The 23,718-nt window shown below is 46.6% G+C and overlaps 1 protein-coding gene across 1 annotated transcript; it reads left to right on the top strand.

The window, feature by feature from the left end:
* The first annotated feature begins 1,802 nt into the window (after nt 1-1,802).
* On the top strand, nt 1,803-23,246 carry GNA11 (G protein subunit alpha 11). The gene is made up of 7 exons (XM_054980841.1): nt 1,803-2,122; nt 11,965-12,149; nt 12,911-13,065; nt 14,704-14,832; nt 16,102-16,231; nt 18,221-18,374; nt 19,448-23,246. Exons 1-7 carry the CDS (start codon nt 1,987-1,989, stop codon nt 19,636-19,638), a joined length of 1,080 nt encoding a protein of 359 aa, XP_054836816.1. The 5' UTR covers nt 1,803-1,986; the 3' UTR covers nt 19,639-23,246.
* The last annotated feature ends 472 nt before the right edge of the window (nt 23,247-23,718 follow it).

Consider the following 23,718-nt stretch of genomic DNA (forward strand, 5'->3'; position numbering starts at 1 on the left):
CAGAAAAAAAGCCCTGGAATTAGGGCAATTTACTCATATATCAGGGCCAGCAGTGATGTTGAACTCAGACCTTGGAGACCCCAAATTCAAGTCTCCAATCAACCCCAAAGCCCACGGGGCCAGGCATTTAGCCTAACCTGTTCATAGGGTTGTTGTGAAGATACATTTATTTACTTTATTTATGTGAAGTAAATATGTAAATTTATGTAAAGTAAAGTATCTTTCTCCTCAATGGGGATCTGAAGCTGCTTACATCATTCTCCCTCCTCCATTTTATCCTCACAACCACCCCGTTAAATTAGGCTGAGAGCGTGGGGCTGGTCCAAGGTCATCCAGCAAGCTTCCATGGCAGAGCTGGGATTCGAACCTGTCTCTCAGATCCTAGTCTGACACTCTAACAAATACACAATCATGGATCTATTCGGGCATAGTAAAACTCCTAGAAGATCATCTAAGGCTGAAAATTCACAAAGAGATTAAGACAGCATGCTATACAACAGGGGTGTGTGGTGGTAGAGGCTAGCCCCAGTAGAAGAGGACTGCATTACGTCTGACTAAAGGCAAGTTTCTGAACATTAAAAAAATCATTGCAAATATAAAGCTAGCAGAGCAAGTAGAAAGCTTACACCTTCCCGTCTTCGCTCCTTGTCCCCGTTTTCTATTAGCAGGGAGTTTTAAAAGAGGGAAGTAATCCAGGGTTTGCTCCTGCTCCAACTGTGTGTGCATGTGGAATATTTTGTTGGCAGCATGTGAATTCCATCCAGGCCAAGTTTGTCTTCCTCTCCTTATAGGCACTTAAAACCTGGGTTGGGCTAGTGGGACAAACTCACAGCCTGGGCCTGTGTTAGGCAAGCCGTTTGGGTCTCTTCTGGGAGAAAAGTAGTGTTTTGAGCTAGCTTTCTAAAAGAAAAAAAAATGTAATTAGGCGCAGGAATGGATCTTATCAACAATTGGCTACAATTGTTGTGCCTACCCGGAATATGTATTGATATTTTACTGTTTTATTATTTTAAACTGTAATTTATTGTACTTATTGTATATATATCTTTCAAAATTGTGGTTTTATGATGTTGTGACCCACCCTGAGTCTGCTCACAGGGAGGGCAGGATATAAAACCAACAAACACATAAATAAATACAATGAACTCAATGGCACCTCTAGGTTCAGAGGCAGTCTACCTCTAAGCAAGCCCTTCCCATGGGCCTCCCAAGGGCTGGTTGTTTATTACCAAATTGCTAGATGGACCTTTAGCTAGTTACAGCAAGAGACTGCTTGTAATAACCTGAATATGAAAGGAATTAGGCCCAAGAGGTTTAAAGGAAGCATTCCATCTCAAAAATGGCCCTTTAGAAACAAGGGGCTCTTTGCACACGAGCTGGGGCAACCTCGTCCTTCCTCAGGGAAGTTTGCGGGCTAACTTCCAACATTCCCCTTTCCCCACCCTTGGTCCTCTCTAGCCCTTCTCGTCTCGTTCCTTTTAAGTCCTCTACTGTCCCACAATGCCCAGCGGGCCCGCTCGCCCCGCGCCTGCGCAGATCAGAACCCTCCATTGCTCCCTCCCCGGTTCTCTCTTCTCAACCAACCTTGGTGAACAAAAGGCGGGGCCCCTTAAAAAAAAACCCTTCCTCCGAACTTATTGATTCCGACTCTGCCTAAATTCCCGCCTCCCCTCTTTTCTATTGGATAAGGCATTGGGCGCGCTGCCAATCCTCTCCCGGAGGAGCCTCCCGAACCCCGCCCGTGGCCTGAGGGGGCGCGTCTCGGGCCCCGTATTGGGCGTGGCGGCCGTCAATCCTTCGCGGCTAGGGAGGAGGCGAGGGCGTCAGTTAGGCTGCGCCGAGCGAGGAGGGAGGTGGGTCGGCCGTTGGCTGGCTGGCTGGCTGTCGCGGGCCGTGTCGGCGGCGCTGAGGGGAGCGGCAGGCGGGAGGCCCAGGCAGGCAGGCGAGGCCCAGGCCGCCCTCTCCGCCGCCAGGCCGGCCGCAGCCATGACGCTGGAGTCCATGATGGCCTGTTGCCTCAGCGACGAGGTGAAGGAGTCTAAGCGCATCAACGCCGAGATCGAGAAGCAGCTGCGGAGGGACAAGCGCGACGCCCGCCGGGAGCTCAAGCTCCTCCTGCTCGGTCAGTCGCGGGGGGCGGGAGAGGGCAGGCAGGCAGGCCAGCCCCGCGCTCGCCCGCCGCTCTTCCCCTCCGGACCGGGCGCGAAAGGAACGGCTCCCCCCGCGCGCCCTCGCCCTTCTTCCTTGGGGATGCTGGTGGCCGGGGGCCGTGAGGACGCCCCACTCCCGCGCGCCCTGGCCTCCCCCGAGGTTCCTGGGCGGCGGCAAGAGCAGGATCCGAGTCCAGCAGCACCTCAGAGGCATTCTAGGGTGGGAGCCGAAGCGCCCCGAAGACACTCTGTGCATGCTCAGGAGTAGTTCTAGGCGGGCAGCTGTGTGGGTCTGCAGCTAAAGAGCAAGATCCGGGTCCTGCAGCACCTGGAAGACCAGCTAGGTTTCCAAGGTGTGAGTTTTCGAGAGTCCCACGGGAAGCTGACACCTTGGAAATGCAGTTTCAGGTGGATAGCCGAGTTGGTTTGTAGTAGAAGAGCAAGATTTGGGTCCTGTCGCACCTTAAAGACAAACTAGATTTCCAAGGTGTGAGCCTTCGGGAGCCAAAGTTCCTAAAAGACACTTTGTACATGCTCAGAAGTAGTTTTAGATGGATAGCTGTGTTGGTCTGCAGTCAAACTGCAAGATCTGCCTCTAGCAGTACCAGAAAGACCAACAAGATTTCCCGGGTGGGATCTCTCCAGAGTCAGAGTTCCCTTGTTAGAGACAACTGATGGTTCTTCCTGCTTTCTGACACCTACCAGCCTTGCTTACACCTCCAGCGCTCATACCCTGGGAATCCAGTTGATCTCTAAGATGCCGCTGGACCCGGATCTTACTCCATTCCTCATTTCCTGGCCTTCCTGAATTTGTGTTAGTTAATAACAAGTTGGGGGGTGTTCAGTGGCACCTTAGACACTGTCAAGATTCCCAGGGTCCAAGCCTTTGAGCATCAGAACTCCCTTTGTTAACTATCGGATACCTGAAGAAAAAAAGAGCTCTGACTCTCCAGAGCTTGTGCCCTTAGAATCTAGTTAGTCTCTAAGGTGCTGCTGGACCCGAGTCTTGCCCCATTCCTGATTTCCTGGCCTTCCTGAATTATTAGCATTGAGAAGTTTCTGGAGTCCAGTTGCACCCTAGAGACCAAGGAGATTTCCGTGGTGTGAACTTTCAAGAGTTTGCAGTCCCTTAATCAGAAACCCAAACATACCTGTTGGCTGTGGCTAGTTATAGCCTAGCAGAGCCCAGGCCTTGCCTTTGTTCCAATAAAATTCTGAATGGTTTTGATACAGGAGGTTGTAGAATTACTGCAAATCACAACCTTGAACTCTCTTGTCTGAGGGATCTGTCTCCAGCCATATGTGCCTATACGGAACCTTTGAACATCGGACTGGGAATTTACTTGTTACTTTATGTAGAGCAATAAGAAATCTCATTAGTCTCAAAGGTGCAAGTGGACCGTAGCCCTGCTGTTCAACTACAGAACAACGCAGCTGCCCACGTAGGAAGCGGTTCCTTTTCCTGGTTTCTGCATCCCCTTTGAAGGAAGCCCCTTTCCTGGCTTTCCTTAACTATTTGTGTTAATTAATATTAATAAGTTTTCTGAGGTTCTTGTTTGTTTTCTTTCTTCTTTTATACCATACCTTTCTTCCCAATGGGGGACCCATCATTCTCTTCTCCCTTTTATTCTTACAACAGCCCTGTGAGGTGGGTTAGGCTGAGAGTGTGTGACTGGCAGGTCATCTAGCAAGCTTCTGTAGCAGAGTGGGAATTTGGACCTGGGTTTCCTTGTCCAACACTCTAACCACTACGCCACACTGGTGCCCCAAGCAAGAGACTTTTCCTGACAACTGACACCCCCCCCCCCCGCAGATGTACTTGCTTCTCCTGATCATCCTCTTCCCCTATTCTGATGGTGGTCATTTCCATGAATTAATTTTTGCTTTGTATCCAAGAGGGCTCCCTCCGAAACTTCCCATTCCAAGTGAGCCAGTTTCAAGCCCCTTTTGATGCATCTTTGTCCTCCTTCAATAACAATAATAGAAAAATGATCTTTTGTACATCCAGTAAGACAGTTGCCACCCTCCCGAATAATCCTATCTCACATCGATGATCACAGTCTTTTTTGATCACTCCATCTCCAAGATCTGTAACACCTTGTTTCTAGGGTTTGTCTTCGATAAATGATAATGCTCTTCTGACACTTGGCACCCTGTGAAGAATTCCCTCTTATTCCTGATGCTGCAGTTGTCAACTTGTTGCAGCCCTCGTTCTCTAATGATGTTGACGTAGTGCCATTCTTCATAATTAGATTTCTGTCCTGCTCTGTGGCCATTACGTTGCTGCATCTGGCGTTCCCCCTCTTCATCCCTTAAGGATGTCACGCCCACCCGATGATGTTATTCCCCCTTTTCCTCCTCTTCTTAGTGGTCAAACGAGCAAGGGGCAACGTGATTTGGGGGTGTGGTGGGCCATCCTTAGGAAGCAGAGTCCTGGAAGAGGGTCCCAAATGCCATGTGAAGTCTTGGAAACAGTTTTGGATGTTGGTATTGGGAACATATTTGTATCCAAGTTTTCTGCTGTGCATCTAATAAAAATTTATTTATTTATTTGGTTTGATTTATACCCTGTCCTCCCCACAAATGGGCTCAGGGCAGCTCACAACATCCATAAAATACAATAAATTAATCATAAAAAGTGTAAAATCAGTAGCAATCTTAAGCCTTATTGGGGGGTGGGGGTGGGAACGGACCTTACCAGGCATACACTAAAGTGACAGGCCCCGCCTTATGCTGTTGCAAACACCTCCTTGTAACTTCATTCCTTTTCTGGCATCTGTCCATTCCATTTAGTCACCCAGGTGCCTTAACCTTTGGAGGAATGTATCCTTTTTTTATTCATTCAAAGAACCTTCTCTCCCATCAGACTTGTTGACTTCACCCCCACCCTGCTTGCTCTTCTGTTTTTTTCACCCAGTAGTCTACCAAGTTGTGAGATGTTCCTCATTCTCTGTCTTTCATCCTTAACCCAGAGTTTGGGATGAGGGGGATTGCATCTCTTTGGAAACTGATGCCTTTAAGCTTTAGCTGCTAATTCTGAATTGGGCTGAAGACACCCCTGAGGTTTCTCACTCTTTATCTCCACATCATTCTTGACTGTTTCTCCTTGCTGTACCTTTGCCTGGGTGTGTTACCTTGAGAAGCATGGCTTATTTGAAATGCGTCTTTTAGGCATCTTCTGGCCTTGTTTACAGAGGGGTTCACAGGGATGGTTCTTTGCTCATTCCATTTATTAACTTAGGAAAAGGAGATACGTGCTGCTAGCATCCTTTGGCCTGTAGCGGCTAATTCCTCTGAAGGTAGTAGTAACAGTGTACAAACTACTCTTGTGGAAAAAATTGTGTGTAATAAAGTGAGATCAACACTGGATTTCTAAAACAAGGCATTAGTGCAGCTATTCCCACCTGTATCTCCTCTCCTTGGCCCCAGGTGTTTGAGGAGGGTTGTGTTTATTTGATTTTTATACCACTTTTCTTCCTTTACTACCTTGAAACAGTTCACAACAATTATAACCGTTAAAAACTAATACAAAATTATAATATATAAATAAAATCACAATAAAACAAATTAAAAACCGCTCTAGTACCAACCCCCACATAATACCTATTATAACATAATGTCTATAATACAGCAGGTACAGCTTGTATTACTGTGTGGTATAGCAGTAGGGGGAAAGGGTTCTGTGTACGGCTAGTCATAATCTTGTTTTACTTTGCTTCCCAGAGCACAGTTGCATTCTGGAGAAGAGAGGGGCTGTGGCACGGCAGTTGAACACCTGATTTGTGTATCGGGGTCCCAGTTTCATTTCCTTTCATGTGTGGTTAAAGGGTAATGGGAGCAGGTGCAGGAAAAGACAGGGAACCTTGAGAGATTTTGCCCGTTAGAGGAGATGATATTTGAGTCCGCGGAGATAAGACAGGGTAGAAATGCTTTGAATGAATTAATGCATACGGCAGCTTCATAGGTTCATACAGATGTTGTGTTGTAGCTCTTGGAATATGTCACTAGTTTAGCATCTCCAGATGGAGCAGTGGTGGCCGAGTACTACGTTAATATTTGAGGACTGGAGAAATATCTTATAAGTTGTTCAGTATTTCATAATTCAGTATGTGGGGAATTCTGGGGATCTGCAACAGTTTTTGACTGCTGTTCTGTTTGGCATGCGGTGGAGTTGGTTGTGCAGTCAGACTACTGGTTCGTTTTGCTTTGGCCTGTCACCCCTCAACAACCCTCATGGGTCAAAGTCTGTTCTATCTCAGATTCCTGAAATTTGGTTTGAATTGGAAATGCTATGGGTCAGATTTGGGGCCATGTGCTGTCCAGTGTCCCTTGGAGAAACCGTTGTACCTGTTGTCCAGATGGCTCACCGTTTTTAGCTGTTACTGAAGAATGTAAGTGTTCAACACTCACCATTTCCTTGAGTAGTGGGAGGTTTCAGCGCACAGCTGCTACAGGGTCATTTCTCTTGAGATGAGAGAGAATATGCAGCTTGCAGTGTTCTTATGATATGCTTGTAAATAAATTTGTTGAGCAAAGGTTGAGGGGTGGCAGCCAACAGATGGTGCCCCTCTTTTCAAAACCACATTTGTTTCCCATAAAAGCAAGCAGTCTCTTGCTGGCTGTTTCTCCCCCAAGATCATACCTCTCCCAAGCATGCAAGGTGTTTCCAATAGATAGTTGCAGTTTGCAATCAAAAGCCATTTAGCAAGGATCTTCTAGCCATTAGTACCCATTAAAGAAACCTCTTTAGCAATTAGCTGTACAAATACCTACAGATGATCTTGTCACGCTATTCTTTTACAATATTTTCTTCATTTTAGTTCTTTCAGATTTTAAATTTCCTTTTAGCTGGTCTGTTAACTGCTGTCCGTAAACTGGCAGTTCTTGGCATATATTATTTAGTTGGACATCTTTTGTTTTTATGTCTTGTACTGCAGGAGGTGCTTTTTCTCATGTTGCTTTTAAGGCTTGTTGGGGTTATGGAATGTAAATCTGTCCCCCAAGAAGGGTAACATTAGACAGCTGGCTTGTTTACAGCCAGTTGTTGGATCACCTGGGAGAGCAAGCTGTCTTGATGGGCTTCCATCCTGTTAGGAAGAGTTTGCCAAAGTTGGCCTTTCTAGGATGCAAATGCTGATCAAGAGAGCACGGGGGCTGGCAGGCTGGGTTGTGCATAGGGTCATTTTGTGCTGTCAACCTAAGTGCACGTACCTTAATCCCAAGGAGAATGCTTGCTTCCTTATGCTGTGCAAAAATGAGGGCACTTTTGCAGATATCTTTACAAGGATGTGGCACTTGAGTTTGGGGCACTGATCATGGTAGAAAAGACCCTTGGCTATGTCTGTATTGGTGATCCCTAAACTTTATGCCCCAGCAGGGCATGATTGTGTGCTCAGAAATAAAAATTGCCATGTTGAATGTGTCCCGTATCTCACTGTGCCTCAGTGTGAGAGGGGGGGGCAGTGATATCTCAGAGCAAGGGATGGGTTGAGATTCCTCAATGTAGGCAGACAACTCTTTGCTAACAGGTGAGGGAAATCCGTGAAACATCGCTGTTGCCTGGAGAGATTTATTCTTGAGCCCTAGTTCACCAGGCAAAGGGGAGAACAGAAACAGTAGTAAACAATGTTAACTGAGCTATTCTGTGATTGAAAGAAGCACACCTTTCCAAGCTGTACTTGAATTTTAATCTCTGACATCAGAAATTCAGGAAGTACAAAGGAAAACTCAGGAGACTCTGTTTAGACGGCTGCATCCGGAGTACCATTCTCAAATGTTCTATATGTTACAGATTCACAAGCCTCTCTTCCTCCTGAGGATTGGTGAAATTGTGTAAAAACATCCCAGAATCCTTTGCTGCACTTTCTAGAGAGGAAGTAGTTTCCCCTGGCTTAATGTAATACTTGAAGCTGGCAATAGCAGAGAACACGGTTTCCTGGTAATCAGCTGACCTGCTTCTACCTCCAAAATATCCAGCCTGAATCCCTAAGACAGATCAGGCTGCCCAGCAGGGTGGGGAAAATCCCCAAGTACCTGGGAACTTTGGAAGCTAATGCAGGCAACTAAGCAATTATTCAGTTTTATGCTAGGATGATGGGAGCGGAAAAGAAAAGGCTATTAGCAGCATCAACATTTTAGGAGGCAATTCGGAAATAGCGTCTAGCCTAAGTGTATGCAATAGCTGGGTAAGACTGATTGTGTTCTTGAATTCATTGGTATTTTACAGGAATGTCAGGCACCACCAGAGTGTATGGGAAGGACACAACTGCTATCGATTATAATTTCCTACAAATCTCTGTCTCCTTGGCACGAGAGGGGTGAGGGTAGTAGAAGAGACTAATGTAATAGCTTTGGCCACAATTTTAGATGACTTTGGTAGCTAGCTGGAATCGATGCTTTCCACTGGCATTCCCTTGGGGAGGCAGGGTCTTGTTTGTGAGCTTTCGAGGTGTGCCTGCCCTCTAGGCCTCCAAATTACAGCAAACTGCGCCTGGGCAAGGGGTGGGAGCAGATCTCTGTTGTGCTGAACTTCTCCAAGGCTTGGCAGAAGACTCGCCAGAAACAAAAGTATAAAAATCAGATCAAACTGTACAGAGATGGAAAGACAATGCAAACAGAAACTGAAAGCGATAAAACCTGTCTAAAGCACAGCATATCCTAATGCAAAAAGTGTGTCACAAAGGCAGAAGACTATACAATAAAGGGAGTGTGGTACATACAGTAAACATTGTAATAGATACAGTCCTGTCCCCTATAAAAGTGACCTCATGAGCTGTTCCATTACAGTGCAGTTCTAATCCATTTATAAAAATGCCCTCTTGAACATTTCTGTCCTACACCTGTGTGAAATGACAAGAGGGGTCGGGCCATCCTGACCTCCTTAGCAAGCTGTTCCACAAGGTGGGGACTGACCACTACAGAGAATGCATGTGATCAGGCAGTTGTCGCTCTTACCCTTTTGCAGGGTGGCACCTTTAGAAGGACGTGTTCAGAGGGTGCTGCTCCAAGGCAACGCAGCATAGCAAGAGAAGTAGTCCTGTGGGTACAAAGGCCCAATGCCATTAAGGGCTTTGTCAGTGATAACCAGAACCTTAAATTGAACCAGGTGACGGATCGCCAACAAGTGGTCTGTCTGTTGAATAGGTGTGACACCTAGTGCCCAATAGTATAATTTATTAAAGCATGACTGTCAGAAATGTCAGTGGCTCCTTATTTGTTGACTGTTATTTACAGGGTGTCATCAACATAAATGATGTTTTATAAAGAAGCTCTGCTATGGTTACCTGTGGCTAAACTACTGTAATACACATAACACAGTCCTGCCCTTAAAGTCAACTCTGATGCTCCAGAATACTATTCAGTACTAGGCTGAAACCTGATCTAAAGGTCCATGTACAAAAAAATCAATGTGGTAGCTGAAGTGGATCTTCTCTCTAGAAAGCATATGATGATAGAAACCTGCATTGGGCATGTGCGGCTTGCCATGTGCGTCTTATAAAGGGATTGTGTAGTGTGTACTGGTAATAGAGGGATTGGGGGTCTGCAGACATTTTTAATTTGGAATGGAAGTCCTTGTAGTGCTGCAGTCTGAGAAGTGCCACCCTTGGCAGAAGGGGCAGTGAAAAAGAGTGAGTGGAATTGTGTTGAAGAACCAGAAGCCTTTGGGTGGTGGTATAATTTTAACTATTTTAAACACTTGCATGTTGCTTTCTCCAGAAAGACCATGGAGGTGGCTTGCAATATTTAAGATATATAATTAAAAATACAACTAAAAATCTCAAATTTAATAAAAATTACATAATAGCCAAAAAAAAGGAGATGACAGTAAAGTAGATTGGTACCAAACAAAAAATCAGTGAGGAACATCTGGCAAAGGGCTGAAGGCATGAAGGTCCTCAGCCTGCACATAGAGGGGGAAGAATCATGGAAAGACAGGGACAGACACTCATGCTGAGGAACATGTGCTGGATATGGAAGAAAATGAGCAGGCCAGACCAGGGACACCGCAGGCTTTGGGGGCTGGGAAGTGAATAGCTTTGGCAGTTGCGTTCTGGTTCATGGAGAGAGGCCTGAGGCAGAAGAAGAGCCAGCAGGGAGGTGTCCTCTGGGCTCAAGGCAAGGAGGTGGCCAGAGAGTGGACCGAAGGGGCTGGAAGGGAGGGGTGGGTTTCTAGGGAGAGATGTGGTGACCGTTTGAATCTGGAGGGGGGCGGCGGCAAAGGGGAGGGAGGGAGAAGGACAAGGTCCGTGAGGCTGCTGGATGCTTGGTGAGTAGAAAGCTGAGCTCTCCAAAGCAGGGGCTGGCAGGTGAGCGGCTCAGACAAGTTGCAATATAGCAGCTTCACGGGCTGATAAGGAAAAGTAAGATTTTTTTATAGGAGAGTAGTCTCCTGGGCATGGAAGTATAGGTAATCATTTTGTGAGCTGGCAGTTTTTAGTAATTGTTGGTAAACTTGCTAACTTGAAAGCCAGAAAGCTGAACCTAAAAGGTTTTGCATGCTATTTGCACTACTGGAGGTGGGGCTTGACTTCTAGTACTGATCGTGATGCTTAGGAAATCCCTTTCTATACCGTAATAATACCATGTAATCCACCTTGAGTCTCAGTGAGAAAGGTGGACTATAAATAACGTAAAGAAATAAACAGTGATACTTAGTGAAGGTAAGATTTGAAGCAGAAAGCACCTAGCTTACATTTTAGCTGCTACTGGCTGTTCTTTTGCTGCTGGTAATGGCACTTGAGTGTTAGATTGGCTTCTGGCGTGTTGCTGTGACAAGAATGTCAGGCCTTTGTGTCTGAGTGGTAGCTGAACAATTTGCAAATATCTATCATATTTTCATTCTACCAAGGATTTCAGGGTGGCATGCATGGTTCTCCCATCCTCCATTTTTGCACACACAACAACTGTGTGGGGTAGTCTGAGCAGAAGTGACTGGCCTGAAGTCACACAATGAACTTCGTGACTGGGAAGGTGAACCTGCGTTTTCCAAGTCTCACTCTGAACTCAAACCTGGTTCAAACCAAATACAAAGCTTTCTCTGTTGCTTTCAGCACTTCACATGGCACCTCTATTGAATTTGTGCTGATGCACTTGATCGATCGGTCTTCCCCTTCGTTATTTGATAAACTAAAATTCTTTAGTTAGTCATCAGCCTTAGTAGATGTGTGCTTTTGATATGGAACTAGGAGTCGGATTTGAGGCAAAGGAGAATAGTGGGCAGCGGCTCAGTAGGATTTGAGTCCAATGGTTCCTTAAAGACCAACAAGATTTTCAGGATATAAAGTTTCGAGTGTCCAAGCTCCCTTCAGATAAGGGAGGAGTGGAGATCTCTGAGCCTTTATATCCACGTCAGGAGATGGTCTCTAAGGTGCCACTGGACTCAAATCCTGCTGTTCTGGTATGGACCAACATGGCTACCTACCTGAAACTGTCAGTGGCTGTGCTTGTTCCCAGTTCACTGTTACAGCGTGGCTCTTGAGTGTATGCAAAATACACTTGTTTGACCACTAATGGCAAATCGAATGCCTTTTTGGCAGCTCTGTTTAGGAGTAAAATATAACCTGCTTCTTGAAGGGAAGGCAACATGAGATAGCAGCTCGTCTCCTCAACCCGGAAGTACCACAGAAAACATTGAATCCCTGTTAAGTTAGCAGCCCCAGAAGTAAAGAAGTGCTTTCATTGTTGCAAGTAGGTGTGCCGGTAGCGCTTGCTGCTTAGAAAAGAGAGGGCTATGTCCACCACCACAGCAACTCCTGTGTTGTCCATTTTGTTTTCTGGTGTTCCTTGCCACCCCCTTCTCTTTTTCTCTCTTCAGGTACAGGGGAGAGTGGGAAGAGCACGTTCATTAAACAGATGAGGATAATCCATGGCTCGGGCTACTCTGAGGAGGACAAAAAGGGTTTCACCAAGCTGGTGTACCAGAACATCTTCACTGCCATGCAGTCAATGATCAGGGCCATGGAGACTTTAAAGATCCTGTATAAGTATGAGCAGAACAAGGTGAGCTTGGTTATGGAACGCCATCCTCAAGGATCTTCGTCTGTCCCCTTCTATCACTGTCTTTTGCCTGAGGATGAAGACTTATTTTTCATCTGGCATTCACTCAGTGATCCCTCCCTTCCTGCCTTGTGTTTTAATTTTTTGTCGTCTGTTTCATATGTCTTTTAGTGTTGGCTTTATTTAGTTTTGTGATATATTATGCTGTTTTAATTGTTAGCCTCGGTGGCAGAAAGACTAGGAGAGAAAAGTAGTGAATAAACCCCTCGCTATTGACTGGGTCAAATCTGGGGGGCTTTGCATGCTTGGGAGCCTTCTGCTGCTCCGATCCCACCATAAAACAGCTGCCGGAATAGAATGGTGTGCAGGAGCCCCCATCCTGTTCTTCAGAACCGGGACAATATTGGGCTTTGTCAACAGTTGTATGTGCCAGTCAAACTCCTCTTTGAGGCAAAGATCTGCCAAGTGCTGCTTGGCCTTGTGCCTTTGATATGGCTCCCAGGGTAAAGCTGGCTCATGCCAGTGTTTCTTTTTAAAACAATGCATTTATAGGTAGATGTGCTTGCTTGGGTTACAAAAAAATCCTAAGGGGATTGATGGAAGATCTGGATTTCTAGCTGTCACTAGGAGTAGCAGAGGAAAGCCCAGTGGGATGGAGGGAGGCTGACTGTTAGCCTGCAGGGACCAAGTGTGCCAGGCTTTAGAAGGAGCTTACCCCTGTCTTGCCGTTTCTGCCTGCTTATCCTTTCCTCTTCACACTGCAGGCGAATGCACTGCTGATCCGAGAAGTGGATGTAGAAAAGGTTGCAACCTTTGAGCAGCCCTATGTAAGTGCAATTAAGACATTGTGGAATGACCCAGGAATCCAGGAGTGTTATGACCGGCGGCGGGAATACCAGCTCTCCGACTCAGCGAAATAGTAAGCAGATGCTGTGCTGGCTCTGTTATAGTGGCACCAGCTTGATAGCATTGGCATGTGTGTATGCAGCTTTAACACAAGGTTCAGCTACCACACTTTGGCAAGATGTATGGGGACTGAAGGGGATAAGAAGTTCCTTGCTGCTGCCCTTCGAGTTGTGTGGGAGCCTCTTCAGCTTTTACACATTTATAGAGGGGTGGTCTCCTCTGATTTTTTTAAAATACCATTAGCCTGCAAGGCTCACTGAACCAAAAGGTAACAGCTTGTAAATGCTTCGATTTCTTCTCTTCCTGAGCTTTCAGGATGAACAAGCTTCAAAGTGATATTTTAAGTAGTGAGAAATAAAGGAAGTAAAGAACAAGATTTGAATCCAGTAGCAAAGACCAACAAGATTGCTGCAGTATAAGCTTTTGAGAATCAAAGCTCCCTTCAGTCCAAGCTTTGACTCTCAAAAGCTCCTACCATGGAAATCTTGTTGGTCTTTAAGGTGCTACTGGACTCAACTCTTGCTCTTCTACTGCAGACCAATATTGCTATCCACCTGAAACTATCTTCAGGAAGTGGGGGGGGGAGTCTACTTTTATTCTCTAAAATATTTTATATCCATCCTTTTTCTTTGAGAACTAAATGATTGGCAACTGACAACTGGAGGAAAGGGGGGAACCTCAGCCCAGATTCCCAGAAGTTTTTCATCTGGGCTTCCAGCATAGCTACCAAGATCCCACCCCCCAACAAGTTATGCATTATACTCCTTCCTAAGTGTGTGTGTGTGCGCTATTCAGGAGCCCTTCACAATAGCATCCCCCCCCCCCCCCGCCCAGGTCATTGTAGACAATAGGGGCTTTCCTCTGTGCACCTTGCTTGCTGAATCCAGTGTCTGAGCACAGCCAACAGCACTGTCTAACCTTGTGTCCCCTTACATAGGGAAAGGAAAGGGCTTTCTGCCCCTCTCATGCAGAAGTGAGTTGGTGGATGGCGCCAGTACTGCCAGCCTGTAGTTCAAGGATTCGTTTTAAATCAGTTGCCAGCCAGGGCTTTAAGGTGTGATTCCTTTGGCTCGTTGCTGTCCTGGGAGCTGCCATGGGAAGCTGGGTCCACGGAAAATGCCAGGAAACAGAAATGTTACTGGCGGGGGGAGGGGGAGCAAAACTCATGGAAGTATGAGCCTGCACTTGTACATAGTGGAAAGTGACACAACGCCCTGTTGACTATGCTCTTGGAAACTCCTTTCATGTGTAATCTAGGCATGGAACCGTCAGTGGACCTTGCTGTGGAGAGCAGAGTGCACCCCTTCTCTCTCCCCGCCCATGCTTGATAAGATCCAATTGCTTCTATGCAAGTGTGGCAGAAGGTGCATAATTCAGTCTGTCTGCAATCATAGGATTTTTTTTTATTATTTGAAGCGCTGTAATCCTGGTTTGTGGCTGGTGAACTCTCAGTGCTTGAGCAAGATTTCCATTGGTGCTCTTGTGCTCGCCCAGGCCAAAATCTAGCAAAAATAAATTAAGTAAAGCAGGTATATAAATGCAGAATTCTTTGTTTGGTTTTCAGAGCCCGATGCTTTAAACTAAAGCCTAAACTAAACTAAACTCACTCCCAGACTAAAAACCCCAGTTTTTTTCCCTTTGTTTCTTGCAGCTACCTTACAGACGTGGATCGTATTGCCACTCAAGGGTACCTCCCAACACAGCAGGATGTATTGCGGGTCAGAGTGCCAACAACAGGGATCATAGAGTACCCCTTTGATCTAGAGAACATTATCTTCAGGTAGTCTCCATGGCTATATTCGTAGTGTGGGGTGTGTGTTTACTGGTTGGACAACTGGATGGAATGGGGAGAGATGAGTTCAGATCTTTATTCATTCTGGCAATCTTGGGCCAGTCCTGCTCCCAGCTTAAAGCACGTTACAGGGTTGTTGGGAGGAGGACGGGGGAACCATTTGCACCACCCTGAGCTTCTGGAAGAAAGGATGGGATGTAAGAGAGAGATGCAGGTTTGGTACTTGCTTTGAAGAAGCACAGTGAAGTGACTGTTCTCTACAAGGTCTTGGCCTTCCTTCTTGTGGGTCAGGATTTAATGTGAATCACCCAAGAATGCTTCAGTCATCTTACTGTTCTTGCACAGTTCACACATTCAGCAGAAGCAAACAAAAGAGCTACCTGGGCTTCACTACTGAAGATTTGGGAAGCACGTGTGAGTGCTGCGGAAGGGGGGCCCTGCACATAAAAGAGTATGAAGGTAATAATGGTAGACTGGAGCCTTCCTTGACATTTTAGCTCTAGTCATGTGGGAGCATTCATACATACGACCAGCCCCCTTGCTTGTACTGGTGCAGTTGAAGAGAAGCTTTATACAGTCAACAGTCTGGCCATATTCTGGTTCAAAGCATCTGTACTGCACGTATTTGTGTGGCAGTGCTCTGATCGATGGCTTGGCTTGTAAATGTGCATAAGAGTGTGTTTTTCCCTCCGGGGGAGCGGTGCAGGGAGACAGCTATGCCCTTAACCCTTGCCAACCTGGGTCTAGTGCAGGCTGGCTCTCCCCCACTGTATCTCTGTGCTGGAAGTAGGGGCTAAATTACCTGGGTGCATCCATGCTTGAGCTCTGCAGCTTTCCCTTCAGGCCCTTTCTGACATGGCCTCCACAGTGCTCCCTTCCTTTATCATTCTCCTGCTGTGTGGGAGGAGCTCCTTCTCATACTGCCATTGCTCCTCTTATAAATCGATAAAAAATGTTATTCCTAACACATTTCCTCATTGTGAGGACTAAATGAAGTGATCACTCCAAGGCCATTGCAGAAAATCAAGTGAAGGTGACCACTGCAGGTGCTTTCAGTTCTGTTTTCTCCAAATCCCTGGAAATGGTTTGTGCATCTGTTTGCTGTGCTTCTAGCCTTTTTCTTTTTTAAAAAGGCGTATAGAAGAGTTAATTGGGCAGAAAGGCATATCTGGCTTTAATGGGGATATTGCATTTTATTTGTCTGAAAATATTGAATAAATTTGAGCAGCCAAGATTTGCGCCTTTTGTCCCTTTCAGAATGGTGGATGTCGGGGGTCAGAGGTCAGAACGGAGGAAATGGATCCACTGCTTCGAAAATGTGACCTCCATCATGTTCTTAGTAGCCCTTAGTGAATATGACCAAGTTCTGGTGGAGTCTGATAACGAGGTAAGCAGGATAGTAAATCATGTGGGCCGTTGGGAGGTCTTTTTTCTGCAGGAAGAGTGGCAAGGGTTTGGCAGAAGGGCGTGCAGAACTTGGCTTGCAAATGCTGCGGCTGCTTTATGGAATTGCTGAGAAGCTGCTTTCAGGAAGCGGGTTAGGGTAAGCTGCGTGCTCTTCATAAGATGCCCTCTCTTACTCCCCCCCCCCCGCCCCCCCCAGTGCAATAGCTGTTGCTCCCTCCAACCCTTTTTTGCAGTACTTATCTTTTCTCCTGGTTGCCTGAAACATCTGTCTTGGTGGCAGAGATGGACCAAGATGTGGATTAGTCATTGATATACCAGAAGGCATCCTAAGGCCGCTGGCTGTTCATTCCTGAGCGCCCCCCACACACATGCTCTGTTTTACTTAGGAAGACCTGTTTATGCCAAGTCAGTGGGCGCTTAGGAGGCCCAATTGTTACTGCTGTGAAAATGGTGCTTCTGGACCCAAAGCTATGCCCAAAGATGCCACCCCGCTTCTGATCAGGTGAGCTCCCCTCCTGGTCTGAAATGAGAGGGCACCCCCAGCCGTCTGTGGAGGAGCAGACCTCTGTGACCGCTTCCTCATTTGTTGTCAGCTGTGTTTGCTGGGTCAGAAGCAGTCTACTCCCCGTTTGGGCAGAAAGGAGTGTGGTCTGCAAAGCTTAAGGAGAGGGGCTAGAGGTGCCTGACCCATTGGCTCTCCGAGATGCACCTCCCAGTCCTAAAAGACGTTCACATGCATTTATTTCCCATGAAAGAGAGATCTGGGGCCTTGCGGAGAGGAAGTATGCAGAAGCCTTGCTGTCTCTCTTTAAGCCAGACGTCACTTCCTGAACTTCCATTTGAAGGAAACAATCCTTCTGCATTCTCATCATTCTTGCAGTTATACATAGTTTACCTTTCTTCCCACTGACTTCCCCCCCCCCATATCTGTTGTATGAGCTTTCTTCTGTCAAGTTTTTTTTTTTAATACCACCATTATTGAACAGGTAGTTTAAACTCAGTAAAAATTTACAGCAGGGTATTGAGAGGAAAATATCAACCACCCACAACCTATATTTCCGGAGTAATATTTGCTCCCCAGATAACCTTGTGAAATTTTCCTAATTCATCCTTCTTTGTTTTCCTTCCGAAGGCAAGGCCTAGGAGTTTAATGAGACGCGACTACTTATGGGTCTGCTTGAACAAGTATGAAATTCGGCATGGCTGCTCAGAGCATACAACGCCATGTGATCTAGTTGTTGGTGCACCCTCTCTCTAACGTTGTAGTTCCCAGCTTTTTGTTACGGTGACCTCCAAGGCTAAATTTACTTGACATGGTGACCCAAAAAAACTGAGCAAGCCCAAAACGGTAGAACTGCAGGTGCCTGAGACCCTCTTCCATAGGCTTCGTGACCCTCTTTTGAGTCAAGACCCACTGGTTGGGAAGCACAGAGTGTGTGTTGTTCAGTGCGGGGCCCATGCGATGTTGCTGGAGACATCTAGGACAGAGGATGAGGAATAGTTTGTAACGGGAGGCCAGGCAGCAACTCCTGGAAGCTGGTGGTGGTCTCCAGCGTCAGGAAGCAGCATGCTGGTTGTTCCAGACTTCACTTGCTGTTCAAAATGTTGGCCAGATGGATGTTTTCTGCTTTTTTAAAAATGCGGACCTTTGTTTGCAACAGTTGCTAAGAACGAGTCCGGGCAATACAACTGTAGTGGCAAAATTGGGGTGCGTGGTGGAGAGTTTGTTAGCAGAGGACCGTCCATTGCTGCCTTTGACATGGAGGTATCAGGATGATACTGAAAATCCACTGAGCATCAGCTTTCTTCCTCCCCCCTCCTCAGGTGATACCATTGGCCTCCTCCTAGCTCAGTGGAGTCCTGTGGCCTCACCTAGATGCTGTCCTGCATCTAGACCCACCTGTGAGCCTTTCTCCTACTCCTTCCCTGTTGCCATCAAGAGGCCCAGAAGTTCTGTTTCTTCCCGCAGAACCGAATGGAGGAGAGCAAAGCCCTTTTCCGGACCATAATCACTTATCCCTGGTTCCAGAATTCGTCTGTCATCCTCTTCCTCAATAAGAAAGATCTGTTGGAAGACAAGATCATGTACTCTCACCTCGTGGATTATTTTCCAGAGTTTGATGGTAAGGAAGTGCTCTAAACAAAAGTGCAAAGACTCTTTCTCCTCCCTCCCCGCTGGTCCTGCTACAGCACTGCTTGGCATGTAGCTTGGCAGGTGTGGACTTGTCTCAAGCTATGTGGAGAAATAAGGGGCCAGACAGTTTTCTTGCAGTTTCTAGAACAAAAGGCCCAATAAATCCCTCTTCCCTGAGATGGAGAAGAGACTGCAGGACATGTGACTGACCACCTGGTTGGCTTCAGCAGGTAAAAGGCTAGTCACCTGCCGAGAGCTGGGCTGCAGGAGGTAATGGTTGATCCTTAAGACAGGTGTAGTAAAATGGGAGTAGCAGGAGACACGTAGTGGTCTTCATACCTTCCATGTGGTTGGCTGGAGGCTCCGTGCCTGGGGAGGAGGTGCTCAAGCCCATCCTTCCTTAGTTGAAACAGTAGGTCCAAGAGTAGATCCCTGGAACCATTTTGCGCTAGAAGGAGTGGTGGTTGCGAGGCTTATGCTGTCACTGTGCCTGGTCCAGATGCGGCTTGGGCCTGCGTGTGCCTGGGGCCTTAATTCCCAGCACAAACCTCTAGGCTCATGAGCCTGATCATCAGGACCTGTGGTGGCCAAATTGGAGGAGGGAGGAGCCAGGAGCAGGATGCAAGGGCTTTATAAGAGAAAGCCAATTTGTATGTTCTAGTTTCAGGCCCTCCTGATTTCCTTAGTCCCGCTAAGATGACTGGTCAGCTGAGCCTTGCTGCTTGCTGTGTAACAAATTAGAATCTGCAAAAGTTTCCCCCGAGGCAGCTTAACTGTACGTTCTTGCTTCTGTAGGGCTGGGGCGGGGAGGCTATACATGGTCTAGGCAAATTAACTGAGCATTTGTCTTTCTCCCCAGTAGCTGCAGAGTGATGGGCTGCTGATAGGATCCCTGGGCTAGGGAAGGGAGTAGCCAAGCAGCAGTTGGTTCTGATGAACCCATGAAATGGGGCCTTGTTTCTCTATCCTATCAGCAATCAGCTCGGAATCTCCCTGCTAGGAATCTCCTAACTCTAACCAGGGTTCTTCCCACCTCAACCTTCACTCCTTCATCTTCTGCAGGCCCCCAGAGAGACGCACAGGCGGCCCGGGAATTCATCCTCAAGATGTTTGTGGATCTAAACCCCGACAGCGACAAAATTATCTACTCTCACTTCACGTGTGCCACAGATACGGAAAACATCCGTTTTGTCTTTGCTGCCGTCAAGGACACCATCTTGCAGCTCAACTTGAAGGAATATAACCTCGTCTGACCTTGATTTGCCAGTCCTTCCCCTCTCTCCCACCTCCTCGGGAGACATTTTGTCGTGAAGAAAGTAAGACGAGAGACCCCCATGAATTAAAAAAATGTACAGAAAAAACAAAATCTTAATTTTTAATGATGTAATGATTGCAAATTGTCTGATCTGTGGAGTGGCAAGTTCTTTTTGCTCGCTGTTTCCTTGGGAGTCTCATGTCTGCCCCACAGAATAGCTGATTTTTTAAAACAAATTTCTTTTATTTCACAGTTTAAAACATCAACTGGGGACACATTTTGCACTCTCTCTGGCACCTTGTTAATTTCCTGCTTTCTTGCCAACAGTCAAGGCAGCTTCATCTTGGCCTTTGTCATGTTGTGTTAGCCAACTTACTACGCTTTCTGATCCCGCGGTAATGATCTCAGGCTTTCCAGCCAAGGGTGTGTTTTTACTGGACTACGGGATTCTGGTACCTTCATCTTGTGCCATAGGGTTTCTCTGGGGTAATTTGCTCAGTATGCCAGCTTTCCCCCCTGGGGCATCCTTGTCCTGAAGGACTCAAGGCTTCACTGATGACATCCTGGGAGGAACATGCAGTCTTTAACAAACCATGCAAACAAAGCCATCCGTCTCCCCCTCCACCCCATTCTTGTATCATTTTAGTCTAGATTCTTTTTTCCTTTTCAGTTATGAAAGTTACATGGAGACTGTGATTTTTAAAAACTTACTCTATTCATAGTTTGCTACATCTGCTATGTTTTTGTTTGTAGATTACAAATCAAGCAATAGCTAACAAGCCTGGGGGAAGTGCCTGATTGTGTCCTTTAATTTTTAAGGGAAAAGTAAGCTCCCTTTAGAAAGGTCTTCATGCAGTGTGAGATAGAAAGGCGTCCTGGGGGATATGATGGTCTCTTGAGCAGTGCAGCTAGAGGAGCTTTGCTGCAGGGGTTGATCTCGTGGGGGAGAATCAAGGTCCCAGCCTGGTTTCCTGCTTCCTGTCCTATCTGTCCAGCCTTCAGCAAGGAACATCGGTGCTCTGTTGGATGTGGAGGCTTCTTGTTGCTTCTTGTGAATACGTTTTCAGAAGGGATGGAGAGCTCTTTGGTTTGGAAGCGGGAGGGAGCTTGTATCAGTGGCAGCTGCTGTTTCCTCTCTCTTCTCTCCCTCCTTCAAACTTTGGAAGACTTTGTTTTAACAGAAGTATTTGCACAAGTATTTATTCCGGGGCGATGGAGAGTGGCATATGTTGGGCCAAATCCAGATCTAATGAATCTGTTTTGGAACTATGGGGAAGTCACTGAGATGGCAACTGACCTCGTGTGTACAGGATAGGCTCCAGGTCTGGATACTTGGTGCCAAACAAATCGCTGTAAAACCTGCTTGAAGCCAAATAGGAGATGGTGCCAAAACCTTTTGCTAATCTGTCAGGAAGATCAACAGCTGTGGGGCAAAGGAGGCTTTGCAAAAGGAACGGTGGGGATTTTTAAATTTGCCCTTCAGGCTTGCAAAATTCAGACAACAGTAATGTGATTCACGGACAGTTAACAGCCAGTTTCCCAGATGACAGCTTGAGACTTCATCGTTCTCTTTCTTTTTTTAAAGCCAACTGCTACAAGGTGAAATGGCAAAGGGTGTTTGTCAAATACACTTTTATCTCATGTAGAGCAACACTAGGTGAATTTCCTTGCACAAGACGCAACAGGATATTTTTCCCTTGTTGCGTTTTGGTCTCTTAACACTAAAATCTAGGTTGCACACTGAAATTGCAGCATTCCAGGCGGGGGGGGGGGGGGGGTGCTGCCGCCGCCGGGTATCATGGGACACTACAGAAGCAGGCAGGCATGAGCCACGTTTTCAAAGGGGATTCCTGGGGGCTTTTGCACATCCAAGCAACTTGCATGTGGATGTGTTTTAAAACGGTGATACCAGCAAGTCGGAGAACTTGGCTGTTTGGTTGATGAAGAGGAGGGTGTGGAGCAGGTGCTGCTTTGTAGAATCACCAACATTCCTGATATGTGTTCTAAGGTCTTTTGGGGGGTGGGGGGGAGGTGATAAGGGAAGGGGCTTCCTGCAGAGGCTTTGCATTGATTGTTTTTCTGCCAAAAGAGACACTCGTTCTGTTTTGCAAGAGAAGTTCCGTTCTCGTCACGTGCCATGACTTCTTCTCAATGCCACTTGCCTGGAGTACCTTAGGGCACAGGTCCCTCCTTTCACTTTTGTCTGCACAGCGTCCACTGCAGGCATTGGACCTGTTGCCAGGAACTGAGGAGCAAGCTGCTCAGACCTGCTGCTTGGAGTGACTGTGGTGTGGGCCCGTGGCCCTGAACTGGGCTCGGTGTGTTGAATCGGTCTTACTTGTTGGACGAGCCACTGGCCCCTGGTGGAGAAGGAAATTCTCCTAGTTCTGAGTCACTGCCACTGGAAGCGAAGCAGCCTTGAAGGGCAACAGGGAGAAGATGATAATTTAGTGAGCACATCCCGGCAAATAATCCTCGGTCCACAAAGCTGCCTTGTTAGCTTCTCCAGCGTGCACCTGCTCTGCCACTTGCTTGCAGCGAATGTACCAAATCCACCTCGTCCATCATTCCCTGTGATGATAGGTGCCTGTTGAGGTTTGGGGAGTGCTGGAAGCAAAGACACAGTATTTTTGCAATTACGTGCACGTGTGGAGGAACTCGGAGTTGAGGTAAAGGAAGCTATCCGTGGACCCAGTTGTGATCACAGTGCACTTTAAGGAAAAAGAAAGCCCTGCTGAAGAAATGGGAGCCCACTCTCCAAACCTTCACGTTCACCTTACTGTGCACAGGAAGAGGACTGCAAATGCATCATTCCATTTCCTTGCAGAACTTTGAAATGACGCCAATATAGTGAGCAACCCCCCCCCCCTTTTTTTTGGACATGTCTTCCCTTCCCTGAAATGTAATTCTTTGGTCTGTCATTGCCTTCAGTTGTGTGTGTTTTTTCTCACACAGTTTTATTATTACTTTGAAAATGTGCTCTAGTTTGGCGTGTGCGCTGGCCATTACTTGTATTGCGCTTCACAGAAACGAAGGTTGTTTTTGAGTCCAACAGAGGTTCAAGTCTGTAACTCTCAGTACTCTGTGTGTGTGTGTGTGTGTGTGTGTGCGTGCGTGCGTGCGTGTTTTTTTTTAAGCGTTATGGTTTGTGCCAATACCCCCTCCTTCCTTTCTTTAGAACCAGAGACTCTTTTACAAGTGCCAGTGTGGTGGAAATTTTATTTGGTTATACTTGTATATTATAAGAGATCCTGATTTAAAAGAGAAAAAACATTTAAACAATTATCCTATTTAAAGAAAGAAGGAAAAGTACTATATAAAAATGCTGTTTTTAAACCTTTTTGTCATTTTGAAACTGCATGTGGTGTTCTGCGTGTGGGTGGGGGGGCGGGGGGGGTTCTGAAGGGTGTGGCTGGGGATCGAGCTTCGCCCATCTGCCTGTCTCTCTCTCTCTCCAGTCCGTGAGGCAGAAATGGGGGTTCTTGGGATGCCGCAGTTCTCTCGTCTGCTGGGTGCTGACCCTCATTGTTAGAAGTACCTGATGGAAATTGATTTTCATATCTTTCTCCTGAAATAAATTGTTTGAAATTGGAATAAAATTTGTTCCTTAAAAAAAAAAAAGCACACCTTTGGCCTGTTTTTGTTCTTCGTCTCTGATTTGTAACAGTGTTAAAACAAGCCTTGAAAGTTTCAACAGTTCATGAAATCTGTGTGAAGCCAGAAGTTCCTAGCATGCCAACTCACCCCCTTCCTGCTAGGGAATGGTTTTCTGGTCAGAGGAAAAACCTGGGTTTTGGTAAATAGCCAAAGAGAATAAATCCTTTGTGGACAAAGTTGAATGACTATGTTTTCCCATGTAAATTTTAATTGCTGGGAGGGGGGCAGGGAACCACTTTAGATCCACAGTTCAAGATTGGCATTGCCTCCTCCTCGTAAATCGTCACACTGATTCCTAGCATGCATTAAATAAACCACTTTTGTAGTGATGGTTTGAGTATTGCCTTCTGGTCCGGTTGCCGCATTAGAAAAAATCCGGGTTTGGAGGCGGTGACCGAGGATGGGCCTTTCTTCCGTGAGC

This window comes from Eublepharis macularius, chromosome 5 (assembly GCF_028583425.1).
Source record: "Eublepharis macularius isolate TG4126 chromosome 5, MPM_Emac_v1.0, whole genome shotgun sequence".
In the NCBI taxonomy this organism is placed as follows: Eukaryota; Metazoa; Chordata; class Lepidosauria; order Squamata; family Eublepharidae; genus Eublepharis; species Eublepharis macularius.

What these genes read in the sequence shown, in the direction of transcription:
- GNA11 (XM_054980841.1), top strand. Translation starts at nt 1,987, where the DNA reads ATGACGCTGGAGTCCATGATGGCCTGTTGCCTCAGCGACGAGGTGAAG. An exon ending in GCTCAAGCTCCTCCTGCTCG is followed by an intron (nt 2,123 to 11,964) that starts GTCAGTCGCGGG and finishes TTCTCTCTTCAG; the next exon opens with GTACAGGGGAGAGTGGGAAG. An exon ending in CTAGAGAACATTATCTTCAG is followed by an intron (nt 14,833 to 16,101) that starts GTAGTCTCCATG and finishes TGTCCCTTTCAG; the next exon opens with AATGGTGGATGTCGGGGGTC.